This window comes from Sus scrofa, chromosome 16 (genome assembly GCF_054392235.1).
Source record: "Sus scrofa isolate SSC_HxYL_T2T_F1_AM1 chromosome 16, Sscrofa_HxYL_maternal_Yorkshire_Landrace_v2.0, whole genome shotgun sequence".
Lineage (NCBI taxonomy): Eukaryota > Metazoa > Chordata > Mammalia > Artiodactyla > Suidae > Sus > Sus scrofa.
The window spans coordinates 87515887-87536978 of record NC_139398.1 but is presented as its reverse complement, the minus strand read 5'-3'; the positions used below and the strand labels follow the sequence as shown (position 1 = coordinate 87536978).

At 53.7% G+C, this 21092-nt stretch overlaps 1 protein-coding gene across 2 annotated transcripts in view; it reads right to left on the bottom strand.

Moving 5' to 3' along the window:
- Positions 1-2315: 2315 nt before the first annotated feature.
- Positions 2316-21092, bottom strand: part of NSUN2 (NOP2/Sun RNA methyltransferase 2) — a 66944-nt gene continuing 48167 nt past the window's right edge. For both annotated transcript variants that reach the window (XM_013982784.3, XM_085001696.1), the window contains one exon: positions 2316-2542. In XM_013982784.3, coding sequence (XP_013838238.3) covers positions 2410-2542 — 133 coding nt within the window. In that variant the 3' untranslated portion in view covers positions 2316-2409. The remainder of the gene's footprint in view (positions 2543-21092) is intronic.

Sequence of the window (21092 nt, the reverse complement as noted above, 5' to 3'; positions counted from 1 at the left end):
AATGTGATTGGGTTTGCATTAGGTGTATGGCTTAATTTAGGGAGAAACATCTTCTTTGTAATATTGTTGTTCCATCCTGGTGCCTGGGTAGTTTCCTATTTATTCATAGCAACTTCTAGGCCTTTCACTAGAGTTTAAAGTATTTGCCATAGAAGTTTCATACAGCCTTAGATGATTCCTACCCACTTTATAGTTTTTGTTGTTATTATTGCAAGTAATGTCTTGCTTTTTAATTATATTTCCATGTTGATTATCTCTGATGTCAAGAAATTTTTTTTCTCATTTTTAATTTATTTTTTATTAGAGCATAGTTGATTTACAGTGTTGTGACAATTTCTGCTGTACAGCAAAGTGACCCAGTCATATATACATATATATAGGTGTGTATATACACACACACACACACACACGTATATACTTTTTTTTTTTTTTGCTTTTTGGGGCCTCACCCACAGCACATGGAGGTTCCCAGGCTAGGGATTGAATTGGAGCTACAGCTGCCGGCCTACACCACAGCCACGGCAATGCGGGATCCAAGCCGCATCTGCAACCTACACCACAGCTCACAGCAACACTGGTTCCCTGACCCACTGAGCGAGGCCAGGGATCAAACCCACATCCTAATGGATCTTCATCTGATTCATTTCCACGGCACCACAATGGGAACTCCAGAAACACGGATTCGTGTCAACTTAGGTATCCAGCCAACATTGCTTAACTTTCTTTTATTGCGATCGTTTTCTGATTCTCTTGGTTTTTCTTGTAAGATGATCATATAATTTGTAATCACTGGTCTTCTGTTCAAGTTATTCGTGTACCTGACTCCTTAGAGAAGACAGAACCCATGCCTGACCACCTTTTATCACCCTGGTGCCACACACAGTACCGAGATGTTCAATGAATATTTATTAAATGCATAAATGAATCATGAGTCATCACAAGACGGTGGTGAGCATATTGAGTTCATTCGAAATTGAAAAATTCAGCCAAATTGGGTTGAATAAGAAACACACAGGTCTGGTTGAGTAGCCTGGGTGGCTGAGTCCAACACCAGGGCCTCTGAACAAGCTCCATCACTCAGTCTTTGGGGGCAGAGGACCAGCGGGCCCCTGAGCCACAGCAGGGCCTCTGCGCCACCACCGGCTGGCAGTTCTACAGCGTGAGCATCCTGCTTCCTGCGACCGCGTGCCCCACGGAGAACGTGCGGTCCACAGGCAGCACTCGGGCCCAGCTCTCCGACCTCCCTATCCAGGCCTGGCTTCATGAGGATGTACAGTCACCGAGGGCACCAGAGGCCCTGTTTCCCCTGTTCTTTAATGGAAATGAGAAAACTCCAGCTTGTCTAATTTCCAGGCTGAGCAGATTCTCACTAGATGATAGATAGATAGATAGATAGATAGATAGATAGATAGATAGATAGATGATGCATAGACGTGTGGGTGGCCCAACAAACCCAGTTACTCTGGACTCTGGTTCTTTTCTCCACGCTCGCCCTCTGGTCTCTCAGATCAGTGCTGGCATCTTCAGTAGATCTCGTTGGCACCTTGCCAACGGCAGCAGAGGTTGGCTCACATGCGTGCTGCTGTGCACCTGCGCAAGGGCGCAGGTCTATGGCAGAGTGGTGATGGGGAAGCAGGCGAACAGAGACTGGACATGGGCCATGCTCTGCTGCAGACACAATCCAAGTGGCCACAGAATTCAGGACTCCCTGGTATAGACCAGAGTCAGTCTGGCTAGGAAAAGGGAGTCACAGCAGCTGAGTTTTCCTAGGGCTACCCTGGCCTTCCCACACCTCAGGGGTCACCAGGGACTCATGGGCTCCTCCAGAAACGGGAACATTTACCAGGGAAGCCTTGGACTTATCCTGGTATGCCAGCTCTGAGCTCACCTTCAATGACCCCTTATTTTTCAGCATCATTGCAAATCGAACTGAGACACAGAAGTGGTTTTCTAGGGCTCCCTCCCCAAAAATATCTTTTTTTTTCCCTTTTAGGGCCACACCTGTGGCATATGGAAATTCCCAGACTAGGGGTCAAATCGGAGCTGTAGCCACTGGCCTACACCACAGCCAAGCAATGCCAGATCCAAGCTACATCTGTAACCTACACCACAGCTCACAGTGATGCCTGATCCTTAACACACTGAGTGAGACCAGGGATCGAACCTGCAACCTCATGGATACTAGTCGGGTCTTTAACCCGCTGAGCCACAATGGGAACTCCCAGAAAAATTCTTAAATAATGTTGAGACAGAACTCTAAGGATTTCAGGTATCCTGGATGTAGGCTCGCAAACAGGCTGCTCCTGGCCACACGCTAGAATTCTGACTTTATTTGCTCATGCAATTCTGTCCCACACCACCCAAATCCCACCTTCCAGTGATGGGCGCTCTGTGGGCAGCTGCCTTGGCTCACAGGCAGCTCCAACTTTTTGAGTTCTTGGTCTGCTTTGAATGATTCAGGATCTCATGTCTCGTTGCAACTTGGGGTCTGAATCTACCTCCTCCGTCCCCTTCTGATTTCCGGCATCCAGCCTGTGGTAGCCTGAAAAGCAGTTTGCAACACGTGTCAGAAATTTACCAGAAGTCAAAGTCATAAACAGGCTCTGAGTAAAAGCTGGGGGGACTCATCTATGTTAAAAATACACACACAGGAATTCCCATTGTGGCGCAGCAAAAATGAATCCGACCAGGAACTATAGGCTGCGGTTTCGATCCCTAGCCTTGCTCAGTGGGTTAAGGATCTGGTGTTGCCGTGATCTATGGTCTAGGTTGAAGACTCGGCTCGGATCCAGCTCTGGTGTTGCTGTGGCTGTGGTGTAGGCTAGCAGCTACAGCTCCAATTCGACCCCTAGCCTGGGAACCTCCATATGCTGCAGGTGCAGCCCTAAAAGCAACAGACACACACACACAAAACAAGCATCAGCAGCAGATCATCATTAGCAGCAGCATCAACATCAATGGTATCGTCTTCATCAACAGCAGCAGCAGCATCAACCCAGCACCCTCAGCATCAACGTCAGCATCAGCATCAACAGCACATCATTAGCATCAACCCAGCACCAGCATCGGTATCAGTATCAACATCAGCATCAATAGAACATCATTAGCATCAACCCAGCACCAGCATCGGTATCAGCATCAATGTCAGCATCAGCATCAACAGCACATCAGCAGCACCATCATTAGTGGCAGCAGCAGCAGCAACAGCAACAGCGTCAGCAGCAGTGTTCTTAGCTAGCTCAGGGCAAGACACCTCTGGCCTCTGCCCACCTGGGCTGGAGAACGGAGCGCGATTAACCTTCTACATCAGAAGCAGTGTCTTGTGCCGCTGCCCGTGACTGCGGGCACATTTGTCCACCTCTGAGGCCCCACCCTATTGCTGAGCCATCCCTGGCTCATCCCTGCTGCCATGGCTGTTCTTCCTGGCACTCCTCAGCCTCCTGTCTCGCCCTTACAGCTCTGCCCACCTGCTCCATGAGGCCTTGCCCACCCCCTGCCCTCACCCACCTCAATTCTCTACCTGGATCTGTATTTCCCACCTCAGAAATCAGTTGCCAGCCTCACGGCTGCTGAATCCCACCATGTAAAGCTGGCAGGTTTGTCTTTGTGGCCTCCAGGCACTGCCTCTGCTGAGATCTGGAGCCTCAGGGCCTGGGCCAGGGACCAGGGGTGGGAATGGCCGCCAGCCTGGACACGACCAGGGGTCCTGTGTTCCCCCAACATGCATATCCCTTTTCAAAGGAATTTTTTTTGGGCCACTCCCGCTGCATCTGGAAGCTCCCCGGCCAGGGACTGACTGAGCACGGCAGTTGCAACCTGTGCCACAGCGGCAGCAACGCCGGATCCTTCACCCACTGAGACACACGGGAACTTCCTCTGAGGAATTTTTTATTCAGTCAAGTGACATTACTGCTGCTGCTGTTGGGGGTGTATCATCTATGGCAGACCCCGTTTTCTGTGTACTCTGAAGCTGCAGGCTAATTGCTCAGAGACTGTGCCCTGAGATCACGTTCCTCAGTTTACTTTTAGAAGCAGAGAGGGTTACGGGTGTCTAATCGTGCGTGTTCCCTGAGGGCCTCGGGCAGCTGAGCGGAGTATCTGCTGGGGCTCTCAGTGGAGATGCGGGGGCTGAAGGATCCCCGCTTGTGCCCCTGGCTTCCAGACACAAAGCTTTGGAACAAAACGCAGGCAGGGTGGGTCCCCGGCCCTGGTGGGCCCTGAGCAACACTGGAAGGAATGGCGAGAGGATGCCCTTTAAGTGACCAGAAACCTCCAGGAGCTCCATGGGTCTCCACTCTGCCGGGGCAGAAGGGCGAGGGGGCCGGCAGGCTCACCCCCACACCCCAGAGTTCCCCATCTTCCTGTCCTGTGAGGGCCTGTGGGATTGGTGGTGCTGGAAGTGTAGACAGAAAGCTGAGGAGTCGGACTGAGCTGCAGAGACTGTACTGAGCCCCAGATGCTCGCAGGTTTGTTCGTTAGCATTGATCGAGATGGATTCTCATGCGCGCCATCCACTCCCTTATGTGCCACACTTTGCGGGGCTCTGGTGATGTGCAACCTTCACTGCAGCCAATTCCAGAACATTTTCATCACCTCGAAAGGACACCCCATGCCCTTGGCCTGCCACGTCCCCGACACCACCCCCTGCTAATGTACCCTCTGCCTCCACAGACTCCCCTCACCCCCCACCCCCCGTCCCTTTCTGGATGGTTCGTGTGATGCGTCATTCTATACATAGTCTTTCGTGTCTGGCTTCCTTCACCGAGCACAGAGCTCTCAAGGTTCATTTACATTGGATCAGGGTTTCCTTCCTTTTTACCCCCAGTGCTATTCCATTGTGTAGACGGACCGCGTTTTATTTGTCCACTTGCCCATCAGGGGTCGGTGGACATTTGGCTTTCTCCCCGCTTTGGGCTGCTACCAGCAGTGGTGCTGGGAACCTCGTGTATTGCCGCCTGCTTTGGCTGCTTTGCTGCTTTCTAGAGGAAAGTGAAATCCCAAGTGATCTTTGCCAAGGCTTAGTTCCCCTGCCCCCCTCCACACCCCTGGGGAACCTGCTCAGAAGCGCCCCTGCCAGGCTCAGGCTGATTCAGGGCACAGTGACAGAACAAATCCTCAGCTCCAGGGGGCACCTGATGCTCCCCTCCCCACCCTAGGGGAAGGGGCAGATTTTAAGGACAGTGCCCTGCGGGGGGCAGTGTGGCCTGCCTTCCCTCGAAGCCCCCTGGGCATTCCCAGGCTCCATCCCCAGCCCCCCTCTCCTCCTACCCAGGGATCAAAAGTGGGGTGGGCTCTCCCCAGGTGTCTCAGGGTTAGCCAGGTGAGGGGCCCTGGTCTGGCCCTGGAAGAGAGGTTCAGGATTTGGATGGAAAAAGCGTCTTGTACCTTTTGGACACCCACAAGTGAAGCAGAACTTAGGGAGCCCAGCCTTGGAGCAGAAGTCCCCCGGGGGCGGGGCGGGGAGGGGGGGAGGCTGTCTGGCTGAGAGTCGCGCTGAGTCATCCAGGGCTCTGAGCATCCCAGCCGGCGAGGGGGCGGGGCCATGGGGCGGGGGCGGGGCCAGGAGCGGGGTGCGGGAGGGGTGTGGCTTGGGGAGCCAGAGGCCTCGCAGACCCACTTGGGAGGAAGGGCCAGTCTCCACTCCTCTGGGGTCAGGCACCTCCCCTTCAGCCCTGAAGGCTGCGGCAGCTCAGAGACCCAGTCCCTGGGCTCCTGCTGTTTGAGGGGCCGGCTGCTCCCTCGGTGACCCTGCCAGGCCAGCTCAGGTCACCTTCCCTCCCTCCCACTCTGGCTTCCCTTCCTCCCGCCATCCCATCGGACCAGGGGCTGGAGGGTTGTGGTCTCAGGAAGATAAACGCCACACTCCCTGCAGATTGTCGGCAATTCTTCTGGAGTCACTTTCCCGTCTCTACTGAGCTGTCAACCGTGGGGGGCGGGGGAGTGGAGCTACTGACCCACTGGCTCCGCCCCTGGGTTCACTGTGGCTGGCCCTGAACTCCCCAGGATTTCCCAGTTCCCTGGTGGGGGCGTGGGGATGACAGCGCTGGGGCTGTGGAGGGGACCCAGCGGACCCCCTGGTGGGCACCCCTGTGTGGACACCGGTTGTCCCTTTGTCCTTCCCAGCCTGAGCCCCGGCACAGGGCTCTGTTCTAAGAGATGGCTGATAAATATTGGTTGAATAAACACATTGACGTTTCTCCCTTGCCAATCAAGATCACCCAACCTGGGGAAGCCGCCTCGTTTTCCAGATGATGGAAAATTTGGTCCAGTGTCTTAACTGTGGCTTTGGCGGGGCCAAGGGTCTATGCAGCCATGCCTCCTGCTCTGGCTGAAATGCTGATGCCCAGGCCTCTCCCAGGCCCAGGAAGGTAGGTCTGAGGCAGGGCGGGCCGGGTAGTATTTTAAAGGCTCCCTGTGCCTGCGCCTCTGCGTGCCTCAGCTCCCTTATTTGTAAGAGCAGCTGAGATGAGCCCTGCCTGGAACCACTGTGCACGTGAGGAAGTTCATCCGTGTGCCATGCGTGTTAAAGGAGTTAAGCCACGTGCCAACGCTGGGTGCAGGGTGTCCCTGCAGCTGTGAGCTGTGGCCACGAGCATCCTTCTCGGCCCTCACCTGCTTCACCTGCTCTTCCTGCGAGGAGCCAAGTCGCTGCGACTGTTGGTGCGGGAGTGGTTGGCGTCCTTCCCAGAATCCCTTTTGTCCCACAAGCCTGGAGTTGACCCTGCGGGGGGTCTGGAGGAGCAAGAAGGCGGGCAGGGCGCCTGGATGGCCTCGGTGGCTCTCAGGGGGGTCAGCACATGTCCCGAGCTCCTGCAGGGGGTGGTGGTGAGCTGCCGTGTGATCTGGGCTTAGCTGGGGAGGTCAAGCTGGGTCTCAGCCCCGCAGAAAATAGAGGAGGGTTAAACACAGATGTGAACCCCTTCCCACATCCCTGTGCATCGCCACGACTGGAGGAGCTCCCAGATCTGCCTGCTGTTTTTCCTTTTTTCAGGTTTTACTGAAGTCACCTTGATGGACGAGGTTATGACCCTGCCTGCTGTACAACACAGTGACTCACTTATACGTACACACACATCCGGTCTCGTTCCGACCCTTTCCCCACATAGATGACCACAGAATCTTGGTAGAGCTCCCTGTGCTGGACAGCGGGGCCCAGTGGCCAGTCATCTCACATAGCTCAGTGTGCCTCTGCCAACCCCAAACCAGTCCATCCGCCCCACCTGTCCCCTGTGGCAACCATAAGTTTGTTTGCAAAGTCTGTACGCCTCTTTCTGTTCTGCAAATAAGTTTGCTTGCATCCTTTTTTTCAGATTCCGCATATAAGTAACATCATAGGAGGTTTGTCTTTCTCTGTCCGACTAACTTCACGTCATGCGACCATCTCTAGGTCCAGCCTGGCCATGTTAGTGGCCTCTGACCGGGCTCTGTCTGGGGCTCTCCTGGGTGACATGAGCTCATTTTGGTGCAATTTGGTGAAATCCAACTCAATTCACATCAACTCCAGACTCACTGCATTCACTTTGCGTCACCGAGACAGGAGGAAGGTGTCTGTAAGCCGCGGTCTTCACTGAAGGGGGCTGTTGTGGGGGGACCGGAGACCCGACGGCTTCAGTGCCAGCGCGCACCACGTAGGGAGTGTGAGGATGGACTCGGGGTGAAGATTCACGTCGGGAAAGGCGGGGTGGGAAGCTTTGGGGTGACCTTGGCCTAGATTACGGAGGCTCAGTGGGTCACACACTGGAGCGGGGAGAGGCAGGCGGGGATCAGCCAAAAGGCCCCCGGAGCCGCAGGAAGCAGGATGGCGGGGAGGGCGTCTGAGCACGAGGTCGGAGGACTGTGACTCAGACACTGGCCAAGGCCACGCGTATTTGATGTACTTAAAAGTCAGCTCTTGGAGAGTTTCCATCGTGGCTCACTGGTCAACAAACCCAGCCAGTAACCACGAAGACCTGGGTTCGATCCCTGGCCTCGCTCAGCGGTTTAAGGATCCGATAAGGATCTAGTGTTGCCGTGAGCTGTGGTGTAGGTCGCAGAGGAGGCTTGGAACCCGTGTTGCTGTGGCAGTGGCTATGGCTGTGGTGTAGGCCAGTGGCTACAGCTCTGATTCGACCCCTAGCCTGGGAACCTCCATATGCCGCAGGTGTGGCCCTAAAAAGACCAAATAAATAAATAAATACATAAATACATAAAAGTCACTTCGTGGAGAAATTGGCGCCCTCATACACCACTGGTGGGAATGGAAATGGTACAGCCACATGGGAATACCATCCAGTGGGTCTTTAAATGAGTGAACATAGAGTTTACCCCTTTAACCCTAGGACGCAGGAGCTCCACTCCTGGGTGTGTGTATACCAGGAAATGAAGACATGTGTCCATGCAAAAACATCTCTGTGGAGTTCCCGTTGTGCTCAGTGGGTTAAGAGCTCAACATGATGTCCATGAGTTTCCATCCCTGGCTTTGCTCAGTGGGTTAAGGATCCGGCATTGCTGCAAGCTGCAGTGTAGGTCACAAGATCCGGTGATGCTGTGGCTGCAGCTGCAGCTGCAACTCCGATTTGACCCCTCGCCTGAGAACTCCCAAAAGCGCAGGTGCAACCGTAAAAAGAAAAAGAAAAAAGGTGTACATGAGTGTTCAGAGCGGGTCTACCCACAACATGTTTGTGCTGAGAATGTGATGAAAAAGGCATTGCAAAGCATTAGTATCTGTCAATGACTTTGAAAAATGCTAATAAAATGGCCACATCGGGTCACACTGGGCCCGCTCCAATGATACATTTTTCAGAGCAGCAGCAGAGGAAAGGAGAGAGAAAACTTTTAGGGTAAACTGGATAATTGGAGCATAATTGGAATTTTTCCTCAACATCTTCCAAATTGAGTACTTTTCCTTTTCTCGTGCAGCTATGAACGCAGCTTGGGAAGTCAAGGGAAAAACGCTTTTTCCTGGGAAATCAGCTTTCTTTGGATGTTCATTCCTCATCCTGGGAACCCCCTTGGACGTTGGTGGAGGGAAGGCCTGGCAGTGATCAATAGCTCATGATCCCGCTGCTAGGGACAGAAACCCTGCAGGAAACACAGCAGCCGGAGCTTTCATCTTGGCGTCTTGTTTTCTTCTCACGTGTCAAGGAAGAGGGGCCTGCGCGTCTGGAGCTTGCAGACCGTGTCTGCCCTTGGCCTGGCCTGTAGGCCAGCTCCCCACCTGTTTCCAACATGCGACAAGAACAAAGAGAGACAAGAAAGATGCCAGAAAGGATGCAGGGATGGCGTGGAGAAAGGGGCACCCTCGCATGCTGCTGGTGGGCATGTACATTTGTGCAGCCGCGACAGAAAACAGTGCGCAGGTTAAACCATTGAAACCAGAACCCACTCCCGGGTGTCAGACACAGCGAGGGAAGAAGGAGGCAGAGACAGGAGGCAGGGAGATCGCACGCAGGTTTATCGACCGGCAGAGTGGCCGGGAGCACTGAGCAGAGAGAACTCGGGCTCCCCGAAGCTTAGGGAGCAGCTAGTTTTATAGGGACATGACACGGGGCTACTGCACACCCGAGGCTGGAGACCAGACCCATGGATCGGCTGGGAATGTGAACATTTAACACGTGAATCAAGGGCCTGGGCCGGGGGAAGCGGGGGTCGTTGACGACGGGTCCCCACAGAGATGAGAGTTTGCAGGTCAAGGCTGAGAACCTGAGAAGAATGCAGGTGCCATGACCTGAGGGGTGAGGAGGAGACTCAGTGGCTTGGGCAGAGGCAGGCAGTGAGCCGAGGCACCGGTGAAGCAGCCCCAAGGGCATTTGCAGAGCAGAGGGGACCCTCGGCTCCGTGGCAAGGGGGACGTCCTGGGAGCCCATCAGGGGAGGAAGCCAGAAACAGGCCGAGCTTTCCGTGCCTTCGTGGAGTCAGGGAGGCATCAGCCTTGGTGGGCAGAGTCCGATGGAGCCAGAATGAGGCACATCCTGCTTCCTTGGGAATCAAAGGGGCTGAAAAGGGCCGGAGGGTGTCATGCTTCAAACGGCCTCGACAGGACACAGAGGTGGCCGAGTCCTGCAGGACAGGATGGGACAGGCCAGGGGAGCAGGTCTATGGCTCCCTAATCCCGCAGCACCCTGCCCCCTGGTCCCACCACACACTTCAAGCTCTAGGGGTGGCCTCGTGCCAACAGGCCGTCTGCCCCACCCCCCGGAGACTCCAGCACCATCTGGACCCGGCTCTGGGCCCAGTGGCCCCCCAGTGGGACATTGTCTGTCTCCTTTACATAGTCAACGACCTGGACATTCGGCCTCTTGTCACCTGGAGATTAACACCGACGCCGTGGAGTCCATCAGCTGAGGTTTAGACACGCTTGTTAGATTGCTCACGTGCTCCCTCCACCCTTCTTTTCCCGGTTTTGGATTTTTTGGGGGGCGGTGGTCATGCCCAGAGCATGCAAAGTTGTGGCCAGGGATCAAACCGGTGCCACAGGCAGTGACAATGCCAGATCCTTAACGCCAGATCCTTTTGTTTTGTTTTGTTTTTTTGCTTTTAAGGGCCATATCCGGGGCATATGGAGGTTCGTAGGTTAGGAGTTGAAGCAGAGCTGTAGCTGCCAGCCTACACCGCAGCCACAGCAATGTCAGATCCGAGCTGTGTCTTCAACCTACACCACACACAGCTCATGGCAATGCCGGATCCTTAACCCACTGAGCAAGGCCAGGGATCGAACCCTCAACCTCACGCTTCCTAATCAGATTCGTTAACCACTGCGCCACAACGGGAACTCCAGTTCTCAGATTATTTTGATGTTTGTGTTTCTGGCAGTTTTGCTCTAGGTAAATGTAACAAATGATCCAATTAGCTCAATGCATATGCCCATCGTACAGTGGGCATCTTGATGTTTACAGAAATAAAATATTTAATGCTTTGCATCTGGAACACTTCCAAATGGTCCAAGAAAACAGACTTCTAAGTGAGCTTTTTCACATTTTGTGGTGTCCCTACCCAATTCTGTATCCTGTGCCGGGCACCATAGGAAAAAGGAGGGTCAAGACTGACCCTTGCTGTTCTAGAACTTGCCAGCTGCTCCTGCAGCCCCTCCTAGCTCAGGCTGGAGCCCCTCCTGCAGTGCAGAGACTGCCTCTCCTGGGAGCAAGCCAGGGGCTGGAGACAGAGGGGGTCTCTGCTCAGGGGGGCCTGCTGGGACCCCACACCCTCCCCGCAGTTCTGCAGGCAGCTGACCACAGGGACAAGGCCATGTGGCTGAGGGCTGTCCCAGCTGTGGACATGGACAAGCCCATGCGGGACAGGTCTTGTCCCAGCTGTGACCTGGCCCCCGCCCACGGTGGCACTCCATGACGAGAATGGGGCCTTTTGTCCCCAGCCTGCAAACGGCCTCATTGAGACAGCTCTGCCTCTTGCTGGGCACACTGTGGGACCCTTAGGAACAGGTCCGCCTCAGAAAGGGGGCTGGGGTCTTCAGGGCAAAGCCCCTTCCCCACTTCCCTGCAGGCCAAAGCCTCCCACTGGCGGAAGAGGAGACTGGTCCCCACAGGGGCACAGAGCCACCGTAGCTGAGCGCAGCGCGGGGCAGCCGGGGGAGCTGGGGAGGGAACGGAGTCCCAGCCCCCAGGACCACTCTTGCCTCCTCTGCCATCCACGTGGTCCAGAGCGGCAGAACGGCCGCTCCCTACCTGCACCCCTTCCTTGGGAAGCCAGCCTCCTAGGGGCTCCCAGAAAAGCTGGCTCTGGCTGAACCCCAAAGGAGCCTGTGTCCAGAAGCTTCCTGCTAACATGGGGGGGTCTGAGCCCCCTCCTGTCTGAGCCAGTGTCCAGCAGAGATGGGTGGAGGGCACCTGTTCCCCAGAGAGGAGGCAGGCCACCGGGCAGGGTTACCGGCGGGTCTGCGCCAAGGGCACCCGGGGTACAAACCCGTCTGCCACCCGCTTCCTTCTGTTTGATGCAGGCCCAGGGTGCTGGCAAGCCCACTGTCTAGATGCCAGGCTCTGTCCAACATGAGCTGTTCTTCTAAAGGAGCTTGTGGCTTTCTTGGCAGGGATGAAAGAGAACCGCCGTCCCGTCCTGCCGCTCGGCCCAGCCAGGTGACACTTTGAAGGGCAATTAACGCTGAAACCCACTTGCAAGCAAGGATTCCCCTGCAGCAAAGCCTTCGGATGCCTGGCTTCCCTGGCAATCACACCTCGGCTCGTGGTCCACGAGGGCACAGTATGAGGAAGGGAACCCTGACCGGTCGCCAAAAGCCCGCAGGGACCGGGTCCCCTCCCTCTGTGAGCGATGGAGGCGGATGTGTGCCCAGGAGCCCATTGCCTTGGCCCCTGGACTGAAGCCCTGCCAGCCGAGAGTGCGGGCCCGGGGGCCCAGTGGCACTTGGTGGAGGAGCTGGTGGCCTGTCTTTCTCCCTGGGGTGGTCCACACCCCCCACCTTCGCCGAGAGGGACACCGGAAGTGTGGAGGTTTTTCAGCAGTGACCTCAGGTTGCAAACGGGGAACAGGAGAGAGAGCAGAGCCTGGATGCCCAGGGAAGGCCATCTGCCCTCTCAGGACACTAAGAGAGAGACTCACACGGCGCAGGTGAGGGCGCTGGGGGAGCTCGTGGGGTGCGGGTGGGGAGGGAGTGAATCGGTGACTAATACCCTGAGGACGAGGGGCTGTGGACGCAGCCCCAGAGGAGGGAGCAGGGCCCCTCGTGGAGAGGAGCCTGGGTCTTGCCCGCCAGCCCTGCTCCGGGCCCCCTCCGTGCCCCCCACCATCACCTCACTTGGTGGGGGGCTGGCTCTGGTGTCCGAAGGGTCTGTTTTCAGGCCAAAATCCTAAGCGTGGTCCCTCAGACTAGACCACAGGCAGGTGGGCGTCACGGGGGGGTGCACCCGTCCCCATACCAGTCTCGCGGTGCCCAGCTGGTGCATGGCGGTTTTCTGGAGGGAACAGTGGTCCAGGGCTGAAGCCCCGCCTAAGCTAGACACGCTCTTGCACAATAGCCCCCCATTCGGTGGCCGCTTCCTGGGGGCTTGTCTGAGGCTCTGGTCTCCACTGCGACTCCACCCTGTTCCACTCCTGGCCCTCCCCGCTCCTTCCTGAGCCCCCGGCCCTCCAGGTTCAGGGCTCCCAGCCGTAGGAGGATGCTCCCAGGCAGTGCTGAGCCACCTGAGCCCCGCCTGGTGCTGTCTACCCAGCCCCTCCTCTGCCTCTCACACGTCTCCTGGGTCAATAACGCGGCTTGGGTATCACCTTCAGGTTGGCTCCTTGAACTACTCCACCAGCTTGACAACTGATTACTCAATGATCTCTCGTTTCGGTCTTTCCCAACACACCCCCGCGTCAAGGGTGTCTTTCAACACTGGCAGGTGGATCTGGAACCTGAGGCCAAACCCCAAGATTTTATAAACAACGCCTTTGTTCCTAGGCTTCTTGACATGTGGTAACTCAACTAAAGTAAGGTTTCTCCTCTCTCTTTTTTTTTTAAATTGGACCTCAGACGCACAGAGCTTATACAGATTCAGCTTATATCAGTGGTTCAACTATGCATGGCCCTTTTTACTGTCTGTCTGTCTGTCTGTCTGTCTGATACGAAAAACGTCCTGAACCTGACAGCCGACCCAAGCGTGAGGACACTGCGGATGACTAACACTTTCATCTGTGCTCCTTCCCGTTGGCGTTTTGCCTCTTTCTTCAGAGGCAACTACTGTCTCGTAGTTGAATTTGGGCTTCATCATCACTTTGCGTTTGAAAAAACTTAGGACACACACATGTAGAACTAAGTATTTTGTATAGCTGTGCACTTGGGGGGTTTTCGGCCATGCCTCTGGCATGTGGAAGTTCCCAGGACAGGGATCAAACCCACGACACCGGATCCTCAACCTGCTGAGAACCACCTGAGAACTCCAGCTGTGCATCTTAAAAGCTATGGGGAAAGGCTCTCCTCTTATACGAAGTCATCTGGCACTTGCTTTCTCATGCAACGCGACACCATTACAAAGCATCAGGTTTTCCTTGCGACTCTAGTTCCTTCCTTTTTCATCCCTCTACAGAAGCCTGTGTGAGGAGACTCCAGTTTCTACAGGCAGTTGGGATGCTTCCAGTGTCTTGCGACTGGGAACAGCTCTGCCATATGCACATTTTTGTTCATTGAGTCTTATATGTGTTTGCAGGCATCCCTCTCTCTCTCTCTCTTTTTTAATTATAGTTGATTTACAGTGTTGTGCCAATTTCTTCCGTACAGCAAAGTGACTCAGTCACACATAAATATATACGTTTTTAAACATTATTTTCCATCACGGTCTATTCTAGGAGACTACATATATTTCCCTGGACTATATGGCAGGACCTTGTTTTCTACAGCCACAGGGAGAACAGTACGGAGCTTCCTAGGGGAGCCAAATACAGCCACCGCACAAGACCCAGCAATCCCACTCCCAGGCATATATCCAGACGAAGCTAGAATTCAAAAAGATACATGCATTCACATGTTCACTGCAGCACAATCCACAATAGCCAACACAGGGAAACACCCTAAATGTCCATCAACAAGCATCTCTCAACGATTCCTCAGACGAGAACAGCCAGAGTGTAGGGTAGGCGCACGTTCAAATTTACACGATCGATTTTCACAGTGGTGGTAACAATTTACACTCCCACCAGCAGGTAGACAGTATTGCTTGAGCTGCTTCCTCTCCCACACTTGGCACTATCGGAGTTCATCATTTTGCCAAACGGAGGTACACAATGATATTTCACTCTGTGACAGGAAGTCCTTAAGCCAAAGGAAAAAAGGCAAAATATGATGAGACAGTTACAGAGTAGCTTATTTTATTTGGCATTTTTGTTACAAGGAAAAATCCGCTTGTGAGCTCCAGTTTCTGCAGGCAGCACACACCCCCTCGAGAGCTAAAGGCCATCAGTCAGGCATAGACCCAGCACCCAAGTTCAAGGGAAGCCCCTTCTCTGGGCGCCCGTCTCGCCCCCTCTCTGAGAACATGGTTCAGCTTGGTCCCCGCACGTCCCATGTCCCTTTTGCTCTAGCTTGCTGTGGAGGGCCTTGGACTTAGGACCACACAATCTTTGAATCCAGTGCTGTCCCTCTGGGCAAGCTGGCAAACCTCAAGGCTTAGCTTGTTATTTATAAACGGAGACATAACAGAACAACCGCAGATGTTTCTAGAAAAGTACCTGTTGCATCAAAAAAAATTCAGCAAATGTTCGCTATACAATGTCAAGTGTTACCTACCCCTGTTGAAGATGTGCCAGAAACCTCAGCATCTCCAGTGGGCAGAGGGCCACAAAGCACTTAGGACCACAGCAAGGACCAGTCTCGGGGTCCAGGAGAGCAGGAGGGGGAGTCCGCCGAGTGGTGGGGAGCGGGGGGACTGGAAGGGTGGGCTCCTGGCAAGTCAGATGAAGAACCAGGACCCAGAGCCCTTCCTGCTTCCGGCGCCTGCGGCTGGAAGGATGGCGGCCACCCCTCACCTTTGCCACTACCAAGCTGTCCCCAAGAGCCTGACTTAAGTGTCCTGGCCAGCACGGCCCAAGGAGACGGAGCGGCTGGATGCACTGACATAAACAAGGATAGGAGCGCACAGCAGAGACGAGACTTTCTCTGACTTGCTGCAAACTCAAATCTCCACTCATCTGCAGGCCGTTCAGCAAGACCAGGCTCTGAGCCCAGACGCCAGGGCCTCGGAACCTGCTGACCCACTGAGGCCACTGCTGTCCCCACTTGCAGGGATGTGAGACACAGAGGTATGGGGCACCAATTAGCCCCACCAGAGTTCCCGCTGTGGCTCAGCAGGTTAAGAACACAACTAGTAGTCATGAGGATGCAGAGTTGATCCCTGGCCTCGCTCGGTGGGTTGAGAATCCAGAGTTGCCCTGAGCTGCGGTGTAGGTCGCAGACATGGCTTGGACTCAGCCTTGCTATGGCTGTGGTGTAGGCCGGCAGCTGTAGCTCTGATTCGACCCCTAGCCTGGGAACTTGCATATGCGGCAGCTGCGACCTTTCCAAACTGCCCACCTGACTGTGCGGTCTCTGACCAGAGCCCCACCCCGGCTCTCCGCCACCTGCAGCCGCGTGCACCGAGACTGGGGGGAGAACACTGTCCAGGAGGTGCCCTCTGCCAAGTACTTTGGGTGGAAGGCGCTTGGAGAAGGCAGTGCCCTGTCTGCCCTTCCTGGATCCACAGGGGTACATTCGAGGCTCCGAACTGAGCCCAGAAAGGGGCTCGATTTTCTGAACCCAACCTCCTCATGGACACCCTCGAAATTTACTGTAGAAATGTTGGCAGCTGTCAGAGTCATCCGCTGGCCAGCTGGGCACGCATTGCAGAAATAGTTTCTAGGAGCAAACTCTCTTTTTGAGTTCAAAATGCTTGTGATGTTTGAAGTTCCTGTTTTGGCTCAGCGGGTAAAGAAACCAACTCGCATCCATGAGGACATGAGTTCGATTCCTGGCCTCACTCAGTGGGTTAAGGATCTGGCATTGCTGGGGCTGTGGCAGAGGTCAAAGATGTGGCTGGATCTGGTGCTGCTGTGACTGTGGTGTAGGCTGGCAGCCCTAGCAAAAAGCAAAAAACAAAAAACAATACAAAGGGAAAAAAAAGAGAGTCGTGTATACTCATGTTCACCACAGCATTACTCACAATAGCCAAAGGGTAGAAACGACCCAAACGTCCATTAGCAGATAAATGGATAAATGCCATCTCTCTACACCCTGGAATATTATTCGGCCATTAAAAAGGAATGAAATTCTGACACATGCTACGACATGGAGCTGCACCTTGAGACTTTATGCTAAATGGAATCAACCAGACACAAAAAAGACAAATACTGTAGCATTTCCAGTATCTGAGACGCTAGGCAAGGCAGATTCCTCGAGACAGAAGGCAGAACTGAGGTCACCAGGCTGGGGGAGGGAGGAACGGGGAGTTCGTGCTTAATGGGTGCAGAGGTTCAGTGTGGGATGACGAGAAATTCCTGCAAGTAGTGGTGATCTTTGCGCAGCACTGTGGATGTACTTAATGCCAATGAATTTAATCATTTTAAGATGATTACAATGGTGAACTTCATGTTACATATATTTAACCAAAAATAAGCCTAAACAAACAGAACCCCCCAATTTATTATCTCACGGTTCCATGAGCACGGGCGCCTATCAGCGGAGTCCCTGATTTCCAGGCTGAAATCAAGCTGTTGGCCGACTGTGCTCTCCTCTAGAGGCTTGACTGTGAGACTCCTCTTCCACTGCCCTCAGGCTGTTAGCAGAACATATTTCCCTGTGGTCATAGGAGGACTGGGGTTCCCAGAGTCCTGCTAGCTGTCAGTGAGGGGAGACCCTCAGCTTCTAGAGGTGGCCCTCAGGTCCTTGCCATGTGGCCCCCTCCACAGGCCCCCTCACACTTCCAACCTCTCACTCCAGGAAGGGCCCACGCCCTTGAAGGGATCACCTGATTAGGCCAGGCCCACCAGGACTCCCTGCCCCCCAACTTGATTAACTCAAGGTCAGCGATCAATAACCTGCTCACAGGCATGAATCCCATCAGAGTCACGGTTTCTGCCTGCAGTTGGGGGCAGGAGGAGTCTAAAGGCATGGCCACCAGGGGATGAGAATTTCAGGTCATCTTAAGAGTAGCCACCGTCCCTACCCACGCATACTAGAAATACCACTAGAATCTGTTTTAATCTACAATAACCAGGTGGCTCCACTGAGGTTCTCTGCTTGGCTTGTAGAGCCTCCCGGGAAGTTTTTTTGTGAGACCTAGAAGGGATGAGGAAAATGAGGTTTTATGCTTCTGCAGGGCCCGGCCTGCTTTGAAGACCTCATGAGCATCCTTTGCAAGACCCAGGCACTGGATCGGCCAGCGTGAGCCTCTCCCTCCCTCCGGGAAAGGGAATCCCGTGTGGTTTTCAATTAGCTGCGCTTTGCCGGCTTAAGCGTCTGGCTCCAGCTGTTGCCTGGACTTGAAGGTAAAAATCTGGGTCAAATGCATGTTTTCAGGCCTTTGAAACAGTCATCTCTGCTGACCATCTGCTCTGGACACTGCCAGTGCTGGGAGGCGGCCCCTGGGAGCCACTGGGTGTCCTTAAGAAACCTGTGCCTGGGCCTCACCCACCCAGACCGGCCACGTCACATCCTCCAGCATGTTCTCGGCGCTGCGCAGCTGGTGCTTACGGGCGGCCTGGGCCGAGAACCACTGGCGTAGATAATCATTTGGGGAATACGCTCTGATAAGATAACAATGAGAACTCGAGCTGATCTGCTCACGAGGGTACTCAGCGGATTAGAGCGGGAAGTGAGGCCCCCCAGGGGATGGGAAGGCAGCTGAGTAAGAACTGGTTTCCTTCAAAGGGCCGGGGGCAGGGTGGCTTGTGTCTGGGGTGTCAGTGTCAGAAGACGAGGATTCGAAGAGCCCGAAGAGCCCTCGAGGGTGGCCTCCAGAGACACGGCCAGTTGTGCACAAGATCCCCCGGGGGAGTTCTGGTTGTGGCTCAGAGGGTTAAGAACCTGACTAGCATCCATGAGGATGCAGGTCTGGCCTTCTCAGTGGGTTGAGGATCCAGCATTGTCACAAGCTGTTGGGGCGCTGCTGTGGCTGTGGGGTAGGTAGGCCTGCAGCTGCAGCTCTAATTTCACCTCTAGCCTGGGGACAACGGCAGAACATGTCCCGAAAGCTGCTCAGATCCTGGCTGTTGGGTTTTTTGGGTTTTGTTGGTTTTTTTTTAACTGGAGCACAAGGATTCAACTCTGTGCTCTTACACTTTTTAGGTGAGAAAATTGTATCCCTGTGTGTTAAGAGAAAGCACATCTTTTTCTCCTGGAAATTTATGAATGAATAGATGGTCTTGGGTTTGCTTTAAGCTCATCTGGGGTGGAGTGTGTGTGTGTGTGCGCACGTGCGCACGCGCGAGCGCGTGTGTTAGGGGGAGGGGTCTGCAGACAAAACAAGCCCCAGTGTGACTTGGTGGAATTGAGCAAAGGTTGCCCAGGGAGGGGTCACTGTCCATTCTCCCTACTTTTGTACATTTGGAATTTTCCATAATAAAAAGTTTAAACTGATGAATCAAGAGACAAAGGAACAGGACATCAATTAAAACTTGCATGTTTTTGGGAGACACCGCTGAGTTGGAAGCAGTGCAGAGCAGGGCTGCAGAATGAGACCCTGCGGGGAGCCGAGGAGATGCAAGGACTCAAAAAAAAAGGACCTTGGAGTTCCCGTCATGGCGCAGTGGTTTAAGAATCCGACTAGGAACCATGAGGTTGCAGGTTCATTCCCTGCCCTTGCTCAGTGGGTTAACGATCCGGCGTTGCCGTGAGCTGTGGTGTAGGTTGCAGACGCGGCTCGGATCCTGCGTTGCTGTGTCTCTGGCGTAGGCTGGTGGCTGCAGCTCCGATTCGACCCTTAGCCTGGGAACCTCCTTATGCCGCGGCAGCGGCCCAAGAAATAGCAAAAAGACAAAAAAAAAAAAAAAAAAAAAGTACCTTGCCTGATGGCAGAAAAACCTGAAGGCAGGTTCCTACCCAAGGAAGAGAGCTCACCTGAACGGTGAAGCCGAAGGTGGGCCTCTGGTCAGGATGAAAGCCTGCCTGCACGGTACAGGCCGAGGGCAGGCCTCGGGTTACACAGCTCTCACTTTGACGTCGATGGGGAAGAACTGGGGCTTTCCTGGGAAACAATTTCCACGTTTGCGCTGGAGAACATGGATTGTTTCTCCAGTGACCTAGTCTTTCCTGCTGCTTTATTTATTATTCAGTTTTTCCTCAGTCTCTCCTGATTATTTACTTATTATTCTTATTTCCCATTCTTATTTTCCTGTGGTGATTTGTGATTTAACAAAATTACAACAATATAATAAAAATTTCATCCTGAAGGACTCTCCCCTTTTCAAATCCAACTTAATTAAAACATAGTGTTTAGCCACTAACTAGTTATACAGTAAACTTTAGAGTTAGGATTTTAATAAGGTTCATAAAAAGTTAGACATATATTATTCTTGACCAAAAGATACCTAGCTATGAGTTATAGAAGCTTTTAAGTGATAGCTAGTTAAGTTGGCTTATATTTTCTTACACTGTCTCCTTGCCATAATGCTTTAAAGATAAGCGCCAGTCTGAAAACAAGATTTGTGAATGCCCAATTCTTGTGTCCGTGACCTCTTCAACTTGTGGAGACTGGCTGACCATGGGATGACTGGTACTGAGTCTCCTCCTTTCCACATGATGTATTGCACCTAATTGCCCTTAAATTGTACCCACTAAACTTAGTTAAGATAAAGGTCTTAAAACATGATGTATAGCTGCTGTACCATGTAAGAGTTAACCAATGTACTTTTAACACTGTGATGTAATCTGTAGTGAAAAACTGTCTATATAATCAACCACTTATGCCAATAAAATTTGAGCAGTCCAGCACCTTGAAAGGGACAAAGAGGCTGTCTCTGATGCAAAAGCCGACGGCCTTCCCTCTCCTTCAGGAAAGTGTACACTCCCTGGCCACCGGAGCTGGCCTCCGGCAAGACCCTGAACTTGGAAACTACGTGCATTATGACCCGACTCAAACGTGAGCCCCCACGCTGGGTTGGGACCTGCCTCTGCCTGGGCCGTGGGCTCCTGACAGACACATCGCGCCTCCACAGGGAGCTCGAGGGCTCGGGGCAGCAGGGCTGGGGTCCGGGTGTCTTTGCCCCCCAGTACCCAGAACAGCCCTTCGCCCAGAGAAGCAAACACCTGAAATACCACTGGGCGTTTACAGAGCCAACACGGATCAATGGGAGCGTCACCGAAGGCCCAGCTCCCTGGAATTTTACCTGTATCTCGAAATTCCTGCCAAGCCCACAGCCTAAGGCATTGCATTAATTAAGACTCAATTGAATTTCAACCAGAAACTGGATGTGAGGATAAATGGAAGCCACGCTTCAGGTTTTCCCTGGTTCCCCTGGGCCTGGAGGTGGATCGGGGCGGGGAGAATCCAGGGAGGGGCCCCGGGGGTGGGTTTCCTGTGACTTGTGCTCACACAGCCACGTGGCCAGCTCACCTGGGGAGTTCGGGTGATGACAGTCCTGCCAAGGGTCTCAGTCCCCTCACTGCTGAAACAGGGGGCCCGACCTTTTGACCTTTG